General features: G+C 33.5%; 2 protein-coding genes across 12 annotated transcripts in view; one reads left to right on the top strand and one right to left on the bottom strand.

Annotated features, from left to right (window-relative positions):
- The window catches only part of myoz2b (myozenin 2b), a 19,517-nt gene extending 841 nt beyond the window's left edge, over positions 1-18,676 (bottom strand). The window contains exons 1-7 of one of the 8 annotated variants that reach the window (XM_073924383.1): positions 18,626-18,676; positions 18,513-18,546; positions 16,162-16,274; positions 13,857-14,023; positions 11,125-11,236; positions 2,006-2,189; positions 1-87 (exon numbers count right to left, since the gene is read on the bottom strand). The exon at positions 1-87 is cut by the window's left edge and continues 827 nt beyond it. In XM_073924383.1, the coding sequence (XP_073780484.1) occupies positions 1-87; positions 2,006-2,189; positions 11,125-11,236; positions 13,857-14,023; positions 16,162-16,246 (635 nt within the window). In that variant the 5' untranslated portion in view covers positions 16,247-16,274; positions 18,513-18,546; positions 18,626-18,676. 8 annotated transcript variants of the gene reach the window in all.
- Positions 1-21,641, top strand: part of LOC137490010 (uncharacterized) — a 692,802-nt gene that overhangs the window by 206,210 nt on the left and 464,951 nt on the right. The window lies entirely within an intron of this gene.

Genomic DNA, 21,641 nt, shown 5'->3' on the forward strand with positions numbered 1-21,641 from the left:
TATTGAGGAGTATTCAAGTCCATCTCTGGAAGCTTAAAGGTGATTCCTCGTGGAGCTTTTTCGAAACCGCCAAATGGTGTAGCAACCCTGAGAAACAGAGTTTTATTTTAGTGAAGCATCTCTACAGGTGTACATTCTACAGTTTCTGATAAAAAAAGAAATTATATTTATTTAAATGATATTTTTAACAATATATCTACATGATGTACTGTTTTGTATATTTAAAATACACTGACAACCACCACTTAAATCATAACTCACTATGAACAAGCTTTTTCCGTGAGCTGAAGTAAATGCACAAGATCAGAAAGTGCCATGTTTACAAATACTGAACAGATATAATTGCAAACATTGAAACATCAGCAGCAAGATTCAACATAAAAAATCTGCATATCTTTAAAAAAAAAAGCTAAGCAAAAGAATTGCATAATATTCAATAGCTTTAAAATAATATGGATATTAGGTGACTATGCTTATGTTTTCTATGAGTTTTATGCTTATGTTTTGTCCTCTGATAAATAGACTAAATAGATTATAAATAGATTTGTCATTTCTAAAAGATGTAATGGTAACAGTGATTTACTTTATGATAACTGATGATAAATATGTTTAATAAATTTTTATTCATTTATTTAGATTTTTGTGATTAAATATTTTGCTCTAAAGTAACTTAAAAACAAAACTTTGCTGTAAATTTTATATTTATTATATTTATATATTTATCACTTTATATTTGAAATCAAATTGATAAGGTAATGATCAATTGTGTGTATTGATATCATGATGGGGTATATACAGCAGAAAATAATAATAATAATTATGATGATGATGATGATGATAAAATCTTGAACACCACTGTCATCAGTTCCTTTAAAAAACTATTGGGATTTATGGATATTGAGACTGCACCTCCTGTTCATTTCCTCAGGATGGTGCTGTACTGCTCAGATTAAAGGACTAAATGTTGTCTGTCCCCCCTTGGCAACTATATATGTCTCATACATAAAAAAAACTTTACAATGTAAACTGCCATTACTACTATTTAATGAAAAAAAAAAATATTACTAAGCATACATAACCTTTAAAACAATGTAAAAGCATTTAATGTAAATAGATCAACATATTTTATAAGGGTATTCTGTTGAAAGTAAATTGTTCTAAATACTTGCATGGGTATATGGTCAAATTGGGATTCTCAACAGAAAAACTGTGAAAAAACTAAGATTAAAATCGTTTTTTTCACTTATGTTTTCTTTTTGAAGCGAGATAATCAAGTTCTTTCATTTCGTGTGTTAGATTATGGTGGTGTGAGTAAATGCTGAAAACACTACCCACTTTCATTACTTTCAACTACTGTAAAGGGAAGAATCTGCACTTGTTATGATTTATCGTCTTCATTTATTTTTCTTATGATATTTGTTGTATTAATGCAGCACGGTGGCGCAGTGGGTAGCACAATCGCCTGACAGCAAGAAAGTCAATGGTTTGAGCCCCGGCTGGGTCAATTGGCATTTCTGTGTGGAGTTTGCATGTTCTCCCCGTGTTTGCGTGAGTTTCCTTTCGGGTGCTCTGGTTTCCCCCACAAGCCTAAAAGCATGTGGTATAGATGAATTGGGTAAGCTAAACTGTCTATAGTGTGTGTATGTGTATGTGTGTGATGGAGTGTATGGATGTTTCCCAGTGATGGGTTGTAGCTGGAAGGGAATTGGCTGCGTAAAACACGTGCTGGATAAATTTGTAGTTTATTCTGCTATGACTAAGCCTAAAAGAAAATGAATGAATGAATGAATTTGTCAAATCAGAACAGAGCAAATTTTGTTTGTCTTTTGTTAAATGTGAAACATTTTGTGCTGCCATATTGGCCAGGTCACCCTATAAGAAGAGATCTGGATAAAATATATATTTTCATAAAAATGTAATTGAAACCAAATAATATACTATTGTTAAAACAGTATTCACATGTTTCTGGTGTTTCATGATGACCATAAGAAACAAAATGCAGTACCTATTAAAGCTTTTGTAGTCAGGCAGCTCTACTTTCGGTTCAGGCACTGGCATGTGAACTTTAAGTGTGTCAGCCAGTGTGGGGTCATTGATGATGGCCTCTTCCCAGGGGGAGTGGTAGGATTTGGGCATAGCTGTGGCATTAAACCTCTCTGGAGGAATGTTTGTCAAAGGACCTCCATATCCTGAGAGAAAAATACAAATAAAAATTCAGTGGATATAGTAATGAAGAGATGAAGGTTTAAATACATTGTAGTTCTCGACAATTGTAGTTAATCTTGTACAGGACAAACAATATAAATTAAAATGCGTGAACTGAAATTAAAATGAAAGGAGCAAAAGTAAATCAGGTAGATTAAACTGAAAGAAAATAAAATAACCTACAATTCAAAAAGCCAAAGTAATGCAAAATGGAGGTTTGTTTTTGTTCTTGTGGAACAATGTAATCTTAAAGACTGTTGCAAAGCAAAATCAGCAAACATTTACTGAACATTCAAACAGACACGCATACCGCTTTTAACCTTTTTAAAGTTACTCAGAGTGATTCACTCAGCTAGAAATAGTGAGTTGGGGTTGGCATGTGCTGTCACTATCATGTTCTCTTTTCACTCGCTCTGATTCCACTGCACTTGCTCTTTCACAAACGATACAAGGCTTTATAAGCATCTCCCAAGCTATTGAAAGTGGATAATAAGCAAGACTATAGCAAACCTCCTGACTCATGAGCCATTACAAATATACAATAAATGTATTATTTTTTATGAGCTTACTTTCTTCAACATTTTAAGAGCAATGCAGATGTGTATGCCCCTTTAAAACACACTGTTAACCCTTACTGTAGATTATGCAGTAAATAACTGTAAAATAGCCAGTGTTTAGCTGTAATGAAAGAAAACAGTATTTTACTGTAAAAGAAGCAGGATTTGTATGAAATTCTGTAGTGCAAAGAATAAATCACAGTAATTTACTCTATGTATCCATTACAGATATTTACTGTCATAATAAATGGTAAATTACTGATCAACCATTACTGCCCCATCTACTCTGATGCTTTATGTTGCTATTTATATTTATTATATAATTTTATATATATTTACTGTTCAGTTTTGATATGTGAATGGTCAGTATTAAGGGGAGAGTGGGACATTGCATTGATGATAAGCTGAATTTCACTGCAGCCATGTGTTTTCTTTGGTTTCTTTTATGTTTTAACATTGAGTATCAGGAGTCAACCAATGCCACAGAGATCATTAAAAGCTAAGCATATATGGATGAAATGCATTTAAAGGCAAAAATATTCACACAGAGCAAAGAAACTGTCATAATAATTCTTATAACTTTGTTTACGTTTCTATAATTAGTCTAATTTGCCTAATTTAACCTATAGTTCAGCTTTTAACTTGCACTTTCAACTGAATATTAGTATTTTGCTAAATGACTAGTAAAAATGTGTTATTTAAAAAATATATCTTAAACAGCACGTACATACATGTTTGCAGAGACTCAATGAATTTGTTTGGAAAACTTCAATTAAAGTAAGTAAAAGTGGCATTAACAGTATAGTTTAAAGACTTTCCTACATAAATGTATAAATCATGTAATTTTGGTGTTTTTTTATTATTACTACAGATTTGGGACTACATGAGGATCAGATTATTTATCATCATTTTTTTTTCTATGGATGAAGTTTGCATATTTTAATTGTTTTTATTAAACAATATGTGCATAATTGTGATAAATGTAGGCAGTTGCTTTGAAAATATGCTATGCTCCAGGGGTGTCAAACTACTAGAGGGCCGAAGCCTAGCAGAATTTAGTTCCAGCCCTGCTTCAACACACTACCTTTAGATTTAGTTTGATCAGGTGTGCTTAATTAGGGTTAAAGCTTAACTGCACTCTTCCCCTGTAGATTATGCAGTAAATAACTGCAAACTAGTCAGTGTTTTGCTGTAATGAAAGGAAACAGTATTTTACTGTAAAAGGAGTAGAGTTTGTATAAAATTGTGTAATGCAAAGGATAAATTACAGTAATTTACTTTATGTACTGTGACAATAAATGGCAAATTACTGTTCAACCATTACTGTCCCATTTACTCTGATGCTTCATGTTGCTGTTTATAGAGACGTGCATTTTAAAGTCAGAAGACAATGATTTAGCCCTCACCACACTCCCACAGGCTGTCTTATTCTAAACACAAAGGTATTAGAAAAAGTTTTCAGAAAATGCTGGCTCTTTAAGGGAGCCAGGTGTTTGATTTGTTTACTGCTGAGTGTGCTCTATTCTCTGTCTATCAATTCAGATGTGAGTCTGATGTTTTAGGCTTTAAATAAGAATCTACAATGAGTAAGTAAAATGTGTTAAAATGTTTTTGAGGGTTTCTAAAATAAGGCTGTGTTTTAAGTTATATTGTTGTTATCTTGAACTGTGTACTTGAAAGCTACATTGTTAGCTAGTTAGCCTCTCCTCGCTTTTAAGTATATTTATTTATTGGATATTGCATATTGCAATAATGTACAGATGCTAAAAGTTTATGCACATAAAAACCAATAAATTCCATCACCTCAGTAAGTTAACATGTGCACAGAAATCATCACAGGGAATCACAAAAAATATGATACAAATAACTATCCACACACAAAAGCTCCATTGTCAGGTCCCAGGTTGTGAGTTTGTTGCTAAGTATTTTTCAGAGCTGTGTTTCCACCTATGAATTTATATTAGAAACAATAGAAAAGTTTGTGGTCATGAGATTTTAAAGTAGATAATAATTATAGCAATAAAAGATTGGATCCTTTGGATTTTCGGTGTTGCCGACTTTGTTTTTGTTTTTTATACTTATTTTGAACTTTTTATTGAGAATTGACACAGTATCTGCCTGTGTTTGACAAACATGTTTATATATATATATATATATATATATATATATATATATATATATATATATATATATATATATATATATATATATATGTATATATATAGAGAGAGAGAATATGTGTGTGTTCTTTTCATATGCTTATTTTTTCATTATTTGAAACTTTAAAAAATAAAATAAATATTTTGTGTTTTTTGCTGTTTAGTTTTTTCTTTTTTTGCATGGTCAGCATTGAGGAGAGAGAAACACATTTTACTGCAGCACTTTCTGTGTGTGTGTGTGTGTGTGTGTGTGTGTGTGTGTGTGTGTGTGTGTGTGTGTGTGTGTGTGTGTGTGTGTGTGTGTGTGTGTGTGTGTGTGTGTGTGTGTGTGTGTGTGTGTGCGTGCGTGTGTGTGTGCATGCATGCATTTTTTTATTTGATATGTGATTGTGATAAATGTTGGCAGTTGCTTTAAAAATATGCTATATACCATGGGGGTCAAACTCCAAGTTCATGGAGGACAGCAGCGCAGCAGAGTTTAGTACCCACCCTGCTTCAACATTACCTGTAGATTTCTAACAAGCCTTAATTAGTTTGATCAGGTGTGTTCAATTAGAGTTACAGCTTAAAGTCCCAGTCATACTGCACTTTTCTTCCTCTAGACTTCCATTCATACGCATGTGAATGCTGCAGACCTGGAATGCTAGCTCATGCAAAAAATTTCACTGTTCGCAGCATTGGAAAGTTCAAACTTGGAGATCTCTGACCTGCGAAATCACATCATGTGATTGCTTGAGACCAATCAAAGATCAAAACATGACCTGTCTGAACAAAAATTTAAACTATGGACCAGTCGCTTGTTTTTTCAATCTCTAATTATTTTGTTTAATCCCACTTCTTTTCGCAGTGCCGTATGACAGAATTTTGCATGCTCAAACGTTAGTGTGACCGCAGCCTTACTGTGCAGACCTGTAATATGAAAGATGACATTTATATCTGCTGATTTCTTAATTTTGTTATACATTTTCTGTTGTATATTTGTTTGCTGCCAAAACAATAAAATACATTTGTCTAAATTTTTATGCCTTCTATTTTTAATAACAGGTAAGAATACTAATTAATCTTAGTAAGACTATGACATACTATTAATGTGTATGCAGTATAATGCTGTGAGTTGTAACACCACAGTACAGTAATTAACTGTACACAGTTTCCAGTTAGTTACCACTACTGCTCTATTACAGTAATTAACTGGCAACACTGTTGCCAGCTACTCACTGTAATGGTTCGGTTACAGTAAATAACTGGCAACACTGTTGCCAGCCACTCACTGTAATGGTTAAGTTACAGTAATTAAATGGCAACAGTGTTGCCAGTTACTTACTGTAACCAAACTTTTACAGTGAGTAACTGGCAACAGTGTTGCCAGTATTCTACTGTAAAAATGCCCGGTAAGGTCTAACAGTGCAGAGTTGAGAATTTATTTAATCCACTCACACAAGCATTTATCACTTCATCTTTTTTTTTAGTAGTATTTTCAGTAGTCGTCTTCAGTAGTATTTTATTGTTCTTGTTCTGTCTCCTAATGTCATTTAATTTCTGACTGTGAAACAATGGCCTGACTCAGTGTTTACAACTTAAATATGAGATAAACTAAATAATGTGAAATCTGTTCAAAAGATATGCCAGTCTTACTGTACGCACGGTTACAAAACAGGGCAGTGATAAAAGTTTGTAAACAACCTTTGATTGCTAAAAGGTCTAATTTTACTGCTTATTTGAGGTATGCAATCTGAAACTGTTCTCCTATCAGCAGTTTTGGAACATATACAAACACTGAAAATCTCTTTACATTTAGGCTAAAAGACTGCTTTAATTTTTAAATTTAGGCATACTTAGAATATTTGTACTGAATGTTTGTGCTTTCATATTAGTTGTCTTTAACTTCTTCAATTCTATTTTTCAAAACGAATCCTCTTTGCACTTAAAAGTTTAGAATAACAATAAATCGTGTTAACAAATTTTAAATGATTAATAAAGGAATTATAATGCTTTGACTTATTGTTTAATCTCATTTACAAGCACAATAGCATATTTAAGGCTGCTGTATGGGCTATTTCTGTCGGTTCGCATCCCGTCCCTTTGCGCCCCCTGGCGGCTCATTCACAAACTGCGGTCATACACTAAAAAAAAGCGGCTCCTATTTCAAACGGCGGCGGTATATGACGCGGCGGTAATAGTCACTTTGAACTCTTACCTACTGTACAAACACAAGCAACAAGCACACTATAAAATGAGATAATTGAAAATGATCAGACAGTGAGCCATTCTAAAGTGACTGAAGCAGACTGTCCAGATAGAGGCCAAAGGGAAAGGTTTGTTGTTTCAAATTTTTCATTTAAAAAAATCTTTGCAATGTTTCTATCTCAAGCATGTCCCACAAAAAGGCAAATCTTCCATAAAAGACAAATGCATGGAAGGTAATGTGGGCAATCAGTTCAACACCACAGATGCAACTGGTTTTCTTTTTCAGCTCTGGATAGAGAGATCTTATCATAGAGTTTATCTAAGTTCGAACCTTCAGGAAACAAAGTTTCATGGTTTGAGTATGTTTTCTGCAGCAGGAGCAGGTAGCCCTTTATAATAACTACACACTATGAATCATTTATTAATCTAGTGAGTTCATTATCTGTTAAGCATTAACTCTACATTAATAAACATTAGTAAGCAGTTAATAACTGCAGCTACAAATGCTGTATTCTTGTAACCAAGAATATAACCACATTTATAACCTTAATAATTGTGCTTACATAAAAAGTGACTGGTTGATTTTTCATTATACTAAATTAAGTATTGCATCATTTACAAACCATTTGTATTTAAGAGTAGTTGGAGGCTTTTACGATCATTCAGAATGAGTTAGAAAATGATTAATAAACTATTAAAATTAACATTTATATATCTTATTGTTCAGGCATATGGTAGTTAACTAATATGTTAATAAATGCTTTATTAACTCAACTTCATGCAGTTTTGTGACCTTAACTAAAGTGAGGACTATTAATGTTTTATAAATCCCTTATAAATGACTTGGTATCAAATGAACATTAATCTTTGCAATATCTAAAAAGTAAAATTATTGTAAAGTTTGAACATTGCTGAATAAAGGAATGTTAAATATGACATAAAATTGGATAAAACAACAACTATATAATAATTTAACAATATAATAGGATACTATGTTTAAACTACTTTTATTTTACATAAAGTTTCAAAGATTTTTTTTTTTATTTGAAGTACAGTTACATTTGTGTTACAAATAAATAAAGTTGTTCATGTTTTTCCAGTTTAGAATTTAACTGAACCTTTAAATGTCATTTATAAGGGCTTTATAAAGTATTAATAGTCCTCACTTTGGATTAGGTCACAAAACTGCATGAAACTGAGTTAATAAAGCATTTATTCACATACATAGCAACTGTTACTACAGTATATGCCTGAGTAATAAGATTTATAAATGTTAGTTTGAATAGTTTATTAATCATTTACTAACTCATTCTAAATGATCTAAAAAAAACAACCAACTATGCTTAAATAAATGGTTTGTAAATAAAGCAATACATTCATTCATTTTCTTGTCGGCTTAGTCCCTTTATTAATCCAGCGTCGCCACAGCGGAATGAACCACCAACTTATCCAGCAAGTTTTTACGCAGCGGATGCCCTTCCATTTCCCATCTCTGGGAAACATCCACACACATTCAAACACTAAGGACAATTTAGCCTACCCAATTCACCTGTAACGCATGTCTTTGGACTGTAGGGGAAACCAGAGCACCCAGAGGAAACCCACGCAAAGGCAGGGAGAAGAAACCCACGCAAAGGCAGGGAGAAGAAACCCACGCAAAGGCAGGGAGAACATGCAAACTCCACACAGAAACGCCAACTGAGCCGAGGTTCAAACCAGTGACCCAGCGACCTTCTTGCTGTGAGGCGAGAGCACTACCTACTGCGCCACTGCCTTGCAAATAAAGCAATACTTAATTTAGAAATAGTAAAAAATAAAATATTACCAAAGTATGAAAGTACAAATATAAGGCAGATTATAAAGTCAAGAATACATTTGTAGATTCAGTTATAAACCGTTTACTAACGTTTTTTAATGTAGAGTTAATTCTTAACAGATTATGAATTCACTATTTGTTGATGCTTAATAAATGGTTCGTAGTGTGTAGTTATTATAAAGTGTTACCAGCTTTTTTAATTATTTAACTTTAAATTCAAACAAAAATTTTATTTAATTTGAAGTAGAAAAAACTTTTTTCAATCTTAGATCAAAGTATAATCTTGCTTTGGACCAACCTAAAAAAGTATTGTAATTAGTTACATTTAGATAAATATATAAATTACCCTCAAATTATAGTTTTGATTTGGCTGAAAATTTCATATTATAATTTTATATAAATATATATACATATATATATATATATATATATATATATATATATATATATATATATATATATATATATATATATATATATATAAATAGTATTTAATACAGGGGCCAAGAAAGCTTTACGTGCTGCAATTTAAGAAAATGCATGCAGTTACAATAAACACCAGCAAATTAAGAAAAGATCTTCATCTGTTTGAAAGCACACATGCAATTTATAAAAAAAAAACATGCTGCATTTTCTCACAACACAAATAATTTTAAACACAATGGAAATGTTTTAAGGGGACCCAAAAATGTGACAGACGCTGCTGTGCCGTGAATATTGCTCAGTAAAGTTGTAGGGGATCTATGAAAGGTGAGTTTTTGTTTGTTTATTTTAATATCCCGATTCCCTTGTCTTTATTCATTCATTCATTCATTTTCTTGTCGGCTTAGTCCCTTTATTAATCCGGGATCGCCACTGTGGAATGAACCGCCAATTTATCCAGCACATTTTTACGCAGCAGATGCACTTCCAGCCGCTCCCCATCTCTGGGAAACATCCACACACATATTCACACACACACTCATACACTTCGGACAATTTAGCCTACCCAATTCACCTGTACCACATGTTTTTGCACTGTGGGGGAAACCGGAGCACCCGGAGGAAACCCACACGAACGCAGGGAGAACATGCAAACTCCACACAGAAGCGCCAACTGAGCCGAGGATCAAACCAGCGACCCAGCAACCTTCTTGCTGTGAGGCGACAGCACTACCTACTGCACCACTGCGTCACCCTTATCTTTATTTATTACCCTAAATATCCATAAGCTAAATAACCAGGTCCATAACGTTTTAGGGTTTCCTTTAAACATTTTCACTGTGTTCCACTTTTTTCATGTTTTCATGACATTTAATCTGCTGTTTAAAGTAAAAATATTGATTTGAAAAAGGCAAATGTTTTTTAAGTTTTTAGGCGGTTGCTTTAAGACAAATTGAATAAAACAGATTATTATTATATATATATATATATATATATATATATATATATATATATATATATATATATATATATATTTTTTTTTTTTTTTTTTTTTTTTTCACAATCCAATATAAAAATGTACTTTGACTGAAAGACACAGTAGTTTTAGTTAGTAGTACTTGGCTAGAGTACAGCTATAACAAAGTATGCAAACTATCAGAAGTTTCTTTGGAAACATGTGGTTCCTTTCTATATGTTCATCACCTAATCACCCAGACATTTGCATGCAGGGCAATGAATCCCATCATACAACAAAACAGGTAAAGCAGTTCCTCAAAAAAAAAAATAAAATAAAATAAAATAAAAAAATATATATATATATACTGTATATATATATATATATATATATATATATATATATATATATATATATATATATATATATATATATATATATATATATATATAAAACATTCAAATATTGAAACAACCAGGTAAAATTTTAGTCTAAACCTGATTGAAAATCTCGAAATTCTTTGGTGGAAAAATTGTTGCTGGAAATTTCATTTGTGCACCCTTGTTAAAAATCCACGTTGGGTTTAGCACACACCAGACAAATGTCCTACACTGATGTATACTTTAGGCTTTAGTAATTTATAATAAACCTTTTAGTTTATTAAACCTTTTAAGTTTCTAAAACAGAATATATGTTTGTTACCTCAATTTAAATGGGCAAATTTGGGCACTCATTGCCAATTAAATGAATATGAATAATGGTACAATTATCTTGAATTAAGACTATGAAATAATGTTTCAAAAATTGTTACTTTTGACATACCTGGTGCAATGTCCTCAGGGTTTGCTGGGTTTCTGGGATCTGGTGTATTTGGTGGAGTTTTTGATGCAACTCCTTTGTTTTCTGAGTTTTCAGCATTAGCTTGATTTTCATTCTGAAATGAAATACTAATTTAAATTGTGTCCACGGTATTTCCAACATTCATCTTTGACATTAACTTTCTACATTGTGCATTGTAGTAAAAGACGTAAAAACCGTTATATTGTATATTCTAAACAGCTTTATAATAAAAAGTATATTTCACATTGTACACAAAATGGCAATAAAGTTTTAAATGAAGCAGAAAATTGTTTCTAATAGTCCCAGTCTGCTTTGCGTTCACACTGTCATTGTTAAAACTGATCAGATGCAAACTGACATCGTTTTATCAAAGAAAACACACACACACACACACACACACACACACACACACACACACACACACACACATAGTACCACACTTAGACACTAGAAATTGTTTTAAAGGTACAGTATATATTTTTTGCCACTAGAGGGCATGTATTCACAACAAACAAAGACATAGGCTGTTTCTCAATATGCATTTTTCAACGATCTTGCATCCTCGTGTAACATCATCATCAACTGCCAAATTTCAGCTCCAATACTCAAGAACAGAGGATGTGTGAAAGTTCCCGGATTTGTTATTGATATCGAGGACACATTGATGCAGACTTGAGCACAAAATTCGCTTGAGAAGTCGCAGAAGTCATTGCGGCTGAATAAGGAGGTGGGAAGCGCATTTCATTTAGATTTCATTTAATTAATTTTGGAGATTTACATTATTTATCTCAGGAGTTTCCCTTAACGAATCGGTAAAAGTAAACATTACCATGAATATCTTAATTAAGGCATAAAACATTTTGTGCGTATTTGCTAAAATTCGTATTAAAATTAGTTTTATTTGTATTGTGCAACATATATTTGTAAGATCTCTATGCATAGTATATAAAATAAAAAGGGGAAAAACAAAAAATCGTTGTATGAATGCTGTAATGCTTAAATCATTTTCCAATAAAAACGTGAAGGTCGTGTGACCATCAGGAAGAACCAGGGAAGAATGTAGCATCTCATTTCTCACAGGACGGGTTCTCTGTTCTCGCGGTCTCTCGAGTTCCTTCTTTCGAAATAACTTGGCAAGACCGGTCTCCACAAGAACGCAAGTCCGTTCTTTGCGTTCTTAGAATTAAGAAACAGCCATTTGATGATGCTTTGTGAAATCATTACAAGCCACTGGACTGCTGCAGAAATCATTTTTATGGATGATCTAAAATATTAGTAATAGACAAAGGTCAAAAGCTCAGCACAGCTTTTATTGTGTGCAGCACTGTTTTATCAAATTAAATAAATTTCAAGGTTCTAGTATAATGCTGCTCTTTGCTGTCTAAAGAAAAATACAAAATACTTACATGTCTTTGGTATTATCATGTTTTCAAAAAAAAAAAAAAAAAAAAAAAAAATATATATATATATATATATATATATATATATATATATATATATATATATATATATATATATATATATATATATTTACATATATATAAAATGTAGTATAAGTACATAAAACTGCTAAATATATAACACTGTTGTAGTGTTTTGTTTTGTTTTGTTTTTTGAAATTTTTTTATATATATTATATTATATATATATCTTATATATTATGCCTTTAATCAAAGCAAACACCTTGTTAAATCAAAGCAAACCTGTCAGTAGTGAACACACCTATTGACCTTATTCTTTCACATAAGAGCAGGTGCTGCCATTGAAACCTAATTGATTTATAGACACACAGCTAATTATGCTGCTTGATGTTGCAAACTGGTATTTGCTTATTATTTTGTTTTAATTTTTAATTATAGTCATAAACATTTTTGTAAACCAAGCGGTTTGACCATTTATAAATGCAAATGAATTGGAAATCCTAAAATAATCATATAGTAAAGAGTTCACTTGCTGAAAAATTCTTAGAAACGCTAATATATCAATATCATTTTCACAGCCAGAGCGATGGAGATTTAGTGACTTTACAATTTAAATGATTCAGGATTTATTACAAGCATTTACTCCAGAGATAGTACACTGTTTATTTGTTTGTTTGTTTGTTAGAGTTGATGTGATTCACCGTACATTATAGATTTATAGCCTGGGGTACTGTATATACAGTATACAGACAGTTTATTAATTATATATTCTTTGATTGAAACATTCATTTGATAAAACACAAGATATAATTTATAATTAAAGCACAGTGGTGAGAATGGACACACACAAACACACATAGACAAACAAACAATGATAAATGAAGTAGGTTGTCAGGGACGCATGGCAGTGCTGACCCTAAAGAAGAAGCATGTGGAAGGACACTGGGCACGTGGCATTTGCTATCTTCCATGTGTGGCTGCCATTCATTCAGCTGAACACATGCTTGCTTTATCAGCCAACAAAGTAACCCCACATACAGTAGCGCAGACAAGCAAATCACAACAACAGAACAATTCAGCTTTACTGCTCTCAATATCAGTGGTAATCTGCCAATTGGAACATCAAATTAGATCTTAGTCACTTTCATCATGTGAAAAGTAGGCTAGGTGTTGTTATTATCATAATATGTCGTAATATGTATTACACTAATTTGTATGATTTGTATTAGCTCATAATGATTTGTTATGCACAACATACAGACAGGCCAGTGTGTTTGTGTAGCTGCTACTTACATTAAAAAGCGCATTGGCTTCATTCTGAATGCTTTCAAAGGTGTATTTGTCTGACCTCCGTTGTCGCATTTTAAAAAGACGTGATCCACGGTTTGACAAGAGGGAAAGTTCCTCCAGCATGATGTCTTTTGGGGTGGAAAGTTTCTTTCCCAGGTCCATAGTAACACCTGTGTTCGTTAATGTCATACAATTTATAATTATGCATTTATTTATGTATAAAAATAATGTGCACATATAAATGAACTACACTGTAAATGAACATATTGTGTTTATATATATATATATATATATATATATATATATATATATATATATATATATATATATATATATATATATATATATATATATATATATATATATATATATATGTATGTAGAAATGTTTGTGTGGGAGGTGTTTAGCATTAATATTAATATATGAATTAATTTGAAAATGTATGGATCATGGCATTGAAATAATGATATTCGGTGTGTAAATGAATGGTATTCAAAATTACAGTATGCAATTTGTATTATTACAGTTTAAACGCAATAATGTCTGTTAATGACATAACTATGAAAGGTATGAAAGTCATGATGTGGATGTTTCATATATGATTTATATTTAAATACATACTGCATGTACAGTATCAGGTATTCAAACAACACATCATATATCATGATATAAAGAAAACTAGAATACAAAAAGGGTGCTAGTGTGAGTCTGAATGCCTGTGTTAGACACACATTCTGTGACAGGTCACGGGACAAATCATTCAGCCTTAATAGAAACTGGTAAGTTCATTATTGAAAGGTTAAACATGATGCTTGTGATTTTTTATAATTAATAGGAGGTTATACAAGGTGCAGTCATAAGCTATTTCTGCAGCATCTTTCAGTAGAGCTTAATATGCTATTTCTAAAAGATTCCAAACAAAATTTTAAAGAAATCATAAATTTTTTTCATGTGCTCCAATGTAAAATTAACGATCTTTCAGTAGAAGAATGTTTGAAAAGCTTTAAATTACAACCCACAATTTACATAGTAAGTAAACCAAATTTACAGCATAGTTTTTTTGTAATGCTAGTGTACCTGTACAGTCTATATCCATGTACCTACAATGTAAGTAAAAGAAAACAATATAAAAAGTTTAGAGAAACAAGGGAGTAAAAAGCACTCATTTATAGCTTTACCCTGTATTGATGAGAAACAAGAGGGTAGCTAACAGTTGCAATCACAAACTTTAATGTGAATCACATTAACTGTACAAGTTATTTTAATTCAGATATTTTATCCAAGTGGCTTGAAAATGAAGGAGTTCATGTTTTTGGATAAGTTAAAGTAACAAAAGCATGTTGTCACTTATCAAAATGGTAGAAAGATTTGAATTGTGAAATATAAACTGAAATGTTTTTCTCATTATTCAGTCATATTGCACCACTGGCTTCTTTCTTTGTGATGTTACATTATTATTTAACAACAAAAGTAACAACATAAAAGAATAGTATTTCAGCAGAAATTACAGAAAAAAAAAATGTTGTTTGCCCAGTTTAAAAGGTTTTCTTTCCCCAGTTGCATTGCCCACTTTTGATTAACAGCCAAATAAATCATTTATACTTTTGATATAAACCCCAGCTTTACAGTATTTAATCTCAAAGGTTTTGTAGTTGGTTTAGTTAAAGTTTTGCTTATGAATGTTTTCAGCTGCACTGCACTGTATATGCTATGTAAATTGAACACCAGAACATGCTCTTGTAAATTACCTCTACATTAGGCTGGAAATTAAAGGTGCATGTTATCCTCTTGTTTCCCCAAGAGTATAATAGGCTAGGTAGACTACTATTTTAAAAAAAAAGTGCTGTAAATTTTGTTTGTTCAATAATTGATGTATTAATGTGGGCTGTGATCTAACTCAATACAGAATACTTAATTATCTCTAATGTAAAATAATCTAACAAAAACAATGCACTGTGTTCATTGTTTATTTTTTATTTTTTTTTAAACAGAGCAAGCTTTTTTTAAAATAGGAGAAGCTCTTGTTCTCCATGCTCTTTATTCTGTGCTCATTTCAGCTCCAGCACAGCTGTCCTGCCCCATCCTCCCAACTTTAGCCTCTGCAGAAATAGCCTGTGACAATGACAGAGTGAATCCACCGCTACAGGCAGCAGAGCATCCACAGATTATTTATGGCCAGAATGAGACTGTGGCCCTGAACCACACTCTAAATGTTGCCTTTTCTCTCTGTGATTGGCAGCTATGCTCTTTATTGTGCTCTGTGATTATTTGTTGCTGATCTGAGAGCAGTTTTGATAGAAGATTATACCGTTGACACCACCATGGACCTCATGGCAAAGGGCAGCTGCCTGCATCTTCCTCTCACGCACTGAAAGAGTGCTGAACTGTGACATGTTGCGTTAAATCAGAATTCCAGTGGTGCTGCAATACATAAAAGACAAAGATTTTTGGCGTGGAAAAAAATGTAAATCCTTTTTAGATGAATGAGATTGTCCTGAAAAAAACCTGTCTGAAAGAATGAAAGGTGAAAATGAGTAGTCCTGTATTAAGACAGTAAACTCTATAAATAGGATAAAATAAAATCTATTGTTATGACTTCAATTTTTTGTTATTATTCATCAAATATGTTGTCTTTTTTTCCATCACAGAATAAAAAAACATTGCAACTTTTATCTTACAGGTGGTAAAAAGCAAGTTGGGTTAGCTTAAAATTATTAAGTGTATGAATAATGTTCTCTAATTATACAAACTATACAGTATCGACAGTTACAGGTCTCAGTGAGTTTCAGTCTACTTTTTCCTTTTAAGGCAAAGTTTTTATTACTTTTAAAAAGTAAACCAATTGATCGCTTTTTACTGTGCATTTCTGACTTTTTTGCAAGTGGGATTTTGCTTCTCACATTTTTAAGTTTTCTACTCAGTATTGTGAGTTAATATCTCACATTTATAATGCTTTTAAAAACTTTGTTGATGTTTTTGTGAATAAAGTTAACGGTGAAAGTTTATTAAACTGGCTTGAAATTAAGTAGTTAACTTTATAATAAGTTAAAGTAACAAAATTATGTGGAATAACTTTTTTTAATGTAAAAATTCTTCTTTTTAATGAAAATATAAACTATAAAATTTATCACAATTAATAATGGTAAAATATAAACTGATAATTGTAACATTAATTCAGAATTCAAATGTAGTTTTTATAATATCAGGTTATTTCATATATTGCACATTTGAAATTTTATTTATTTATTTATTTATTTTGCTTATATTATTTTGACCTAAATCTATTCTGACTTTTTTAAAAATTATAAAAAAAAAAATTAAAATTATAATATAAAAATGTGCAACTACATATTTTATCCTGTGGCAGAAAAAAGGCTTTCACATTAGTGTTTTTTTATAACTGAAATAAAAAAGTATACCACCACTCAAAAAACGATTGTTTAAACTCCTTATTTAAAGTAAGCTGAAACAATACACTTCTTAAGTTTTTTTTTTTTTTTTGGTACAATTTAATTGTTTTATGTTCAATTAAAGTTACAAAAATGATTAAGTTACTTAATCGATCTATGTTGGGACGTCATGAAGAAATTGTGTGGAACCCAGCTTTTTTTTTAAACAGTGTTAAAATACTGTAAAAATACACAACATTTTTCACTGTAAAAAATACACAATCGATTTGTGTTGGGGCGACATGAAAAAAATGACATTAACTTATTAGCTTTTACAAGCTTTTAAGTAAATTGAACATAAAACAATTAAGTTATACCAGAAAACCTTTGATAAAACTTGTTTTAAATAAATAGTTTTTTTGAGTGTTCTTAATTCTTCTCTACAAATGGTTGATGATTAATATGCAGTTATTGATTTTTTAGCTGTGTAAAAAAATCCACACATTTAGGTTTTCCAAGTAACCAAACGTTCTTCCTCAAAGTGTAAAGGTGAAACTTACCGGAGCACTTGCCAACTCTTTACACAGAGCAAGATGTCATATGTCATGAAGTCATATAAATCAGTGGTTATGCATGAGCTGGTGACGGAACATTGTGTGCAGGTTGTTGATTGGGTTACTGAGGCCAATCACTGCCAACAAAAACTTTCTTGGCACATGCCATTACATCCTTTACTTGCTACTCTTATCAAACACTCTCAGAGGTCATTTTCTGACACTTTCTTTTCAATGTGAGTCGAGATTCAACTAGTTTGTGTAGTCATTAAATAATCTTTTTGTTAAAGGCTAAATAATATTAACACTCTCTACTTGCATACTTTGTTGTGTCAAAATTGTAAAACTGTATATTATTATATATATAATGTATTCATTATAAAATATTATATTTTATATATAAAAATATATTATATATATTTATATATTATATATATTTTTTAAGTGTAACAATAGTTGCGTTGTTCAGAAAGGGAAATTTCTAAACAATAATTTTAAAATAGCTTTTCTTGTGTTAGAACTTCTGCCTTAGTTATCATTCTCATTTATCCTCATCATTCTTTTAAATGACTTTTAAAATGTAAAAGACACCAATGCTTTGTTATCAGTTTAAGTGTCAGAACTGTCCAGAAAACACAACCCCAGCATTGTTATAAAGCATGGTTGTTATCATGTCATCACAGCACACATTCTCTGAAGGAAGGCCATCATCTTACCTGTTAGAGCTGCGTGTTTTCTTCAGTTCAGTACCTGTACAAAGCAAGAGGTTACTTTAGGTAGATCGATCCGGCCAGATTTGTCTTTGTCTCACACTCTGTTCTTGACTTACACTGAGGTGGGGGTGTGTGCGGGTGTTAGTGGAACGCCAGCTTACATCAATAGGCTAATTTTAGCTGTGTTCAGCACTCAAACCTCTCACAATGCAATAAGATGGTATGGAGGGGGAGGGAGGTACAGCTGTAGCCTATGCATAAGAATAAAGTGTACACAAGTCTATGTAAGTGGATAAAACCGACGAGGGTTTAGTATGTAAAACAGTTTGCACCATAGACTGGGATTTTCTTGATTGTCATTTAAGACCGATTTTCAGTTTCCATCATCATTTACTAACATTTACTCAAACTTCTCTTGTGACAAACCTGGTTGAGTTTTTTTTTCTGTTGAACACAAAATATTTTTTTTAAATGTTGGAAAAGGGTAACTATTGACTTGAATAGTATTTGTTTTCCTCCTATGGATGTCAGTGATGTTTCTAAAATTTATCAAACTATCTTGTTTTCAGTTCAACAGAAAATGGAAACTCATAAAGGTAAGGAAACATTTTGAGGGTGAGTAAATGATGAGTACATTTTTATTGTTGGTAAATGATTACTTTAAAATCTTTATTAATAATTCTATATATATATATATATATATATATATATATATATATATATATATATATATATATATATATATATATATATATATATATATATATATATATACATACACTGTAAACTGTGACGCTCAATAATCAGGACGTGGAACCCAATTGCAAGTAAAAGTTTTTTAATGAAGATCACAGAAAAAAGACAGAGAAAATGGTGAGTGGCTGGAAGTACACAGTCTTTTAGCAGGAATAACAGTAGCGATCTTGGTCGGCAGCGCCGATAGAAAGTTCATGACACTCGTCAACAGAGTGAATCAAACAGTCATCATCAAAGGAACCGGAAGCATCTGAAAGTGAAACGAGGAAGCAACCGAGCCACTCACCACCAGCGAGAATCAGCGAGAGGATCCTGACAAAAGACAAAACACCGTGAGCATACAACGAACTGACAAAGTGAGACAGGAACGCTGAACATTTATAGGCACAAAAATGCGCTACACCTGTAGCGCGCTGATTAACAGCCGAGCGGTGACACGCAATAGTTCCGGTAACAAGGATCATGTGACCGCTTAGCTGATGCCACGAAAACAAACACCCACTGACAGGCACGCGAGTCCCACACAAGCACAGAGAGAGAAGCACACACACTTAGAAACACATACCATAAATAATGAACTGTCACTCAACGCAGACACTTCAAATGAAGAGCAGATAGATCCACAACCGTGACATTACCCTCTCCCCTACGGACGCCTCCTGGCGTCCCCAGACGAGCCTACCTGTCGATTGTAATCATCGATAAGAGAGTGGTCCAATATGTCCCCGGCCCTAACCCAACTTCTCTCCTCCGGACCGTAACCTTCCCAGTCCACCAAGTACTGAAATCCTCGTCCCCTCCGTCTAGAGTCCAGAATGCGCTTAACCGAATAAGCAGTCTCCCCATCTACGAGACGCGGCGGGGGGGGGGGAACTGGTGTGTGCGGATTAATTGCCGTATGAAAAACGGGCTTTACTTTGGATACATGGAACACGGGATGAATTCTCCTGTACGCTGGAGGTAATTTGAGGCGGATTGCCACAGGATTAATGATCTTAGTGACAATAAAAGGGCCAATAAATTTAGGAGCTAACTTATTGCAGACGGTGCGGAGCGGAATGTTTTTCGTAGAAAGCCACACTTTTTGACCGACAACGTAAACGGGAGGCTTAGACCGGTGGCGATCGGCTTTAGCCTTGGTGCGCTTCCCCACTTGGAGGAGGGTCTGTCTGGCCCTATTCCAAGTGCGGCGGCACCTCTGGACAAAGGCGTGAACAGAGGGAACCGCAACTTCAGATTCCAGACTAGGAAAAACTGGTGGCTGGTAACCTAGACTACACTGAAACGGAGAAAGGCCCGTGGCAGACACTGGTAACGAATTATGTGCGTACTCCACCCACGAAAGTTGTTGGCTCCAAGAAGATGGATTCTGCGAGACCAAACATCGCAATGTGCGCTCAAGATCCTGATTGACTCTCTCGGTCTGGCCGTTACTCTGGGGATGAAAACCAGAAGAAAGACTAACAGTGGCCCCCAATAAACGGCAGAATTCTCTCCAAAATTTAGAGACAAACTGAGGCCCCCTGTCAGAGACCACATCCGTCGGGAGGCCATGAATGCGAAAGACATGATCAATGACAGCAACCGCTGTCTCTCTGGCTGATGGTAATTTGGGCAGAGAGATGAAATGAGCAGCCTTCGAGAACCGGTCCACCACGGTCAAAACTACCGTGTTACCATTAGAGGATGGAAGACCCGTAACAAAATCTAGCGAAATGTGTGACCAGGGTCTTGAAGGCACTGACAGCGGTTGGAGGAGTCCAGCAGGTGGGCGATTGGAAGACTTGGAAACCGCACAGACAGAGCAAGCCAAAACAAAATCACGCACATCGCGAGCCATAGCTGGCCACCAAAATCGTTGTTTGATAACGAATAATGTGCGACTCACCCCTGGGTGACAAGCTACCTTGGAGGAATGACCCCACCGGACGACGTCGGACCGTAAACCCTCTGGCACAAACAAACAACTCGGTGGACATCCGATCGGGGGCGTTACCCCATCCAGGGCTGCACGAACCCTCGACTCGATCTCCCAAGATATGTTAGCTACGACGATGTTCTGAGGAAGTACAGAATCAGAAGATGACTTGCGATCTGAAGGATCGAAAAGACGTGATAACGCATCAGGTTTGATGTTTTTGGAACCTGGTCTGTACGAGATGGTAAAATTAAACCGTCCGAAAAATAATGCCCACCGAGCCTGCCTGGAGTTCAATCTTTTAGCGGATCTAATATATTCAAGATTTTTATGATCGGTCCAGACGATAAAAGGCACCCCCGAGCCTTCTAACCAGTGACGCCACTCCTCCAAAGCAAGCTTGACGGCCAACAACTCTCGATTACCAATGTCGTAATTTCTTTCTGCAGGAGATAATC

This window comes from Danio rerio, chromosome 1 (genome assembly GCF_049306965.1).
Source record: "Danio rerio strain Tuebingen ecotype United States chromosome 1, GRCz12tu, whole genome shotgun sequence".
Classification (NCBI taxonomy): domain Eukaryota; kingdom Metazoa; phylum Chordata; class Actinopteri; order Cypriniformes; family Danionidae; genus Danio; species Danio rerio.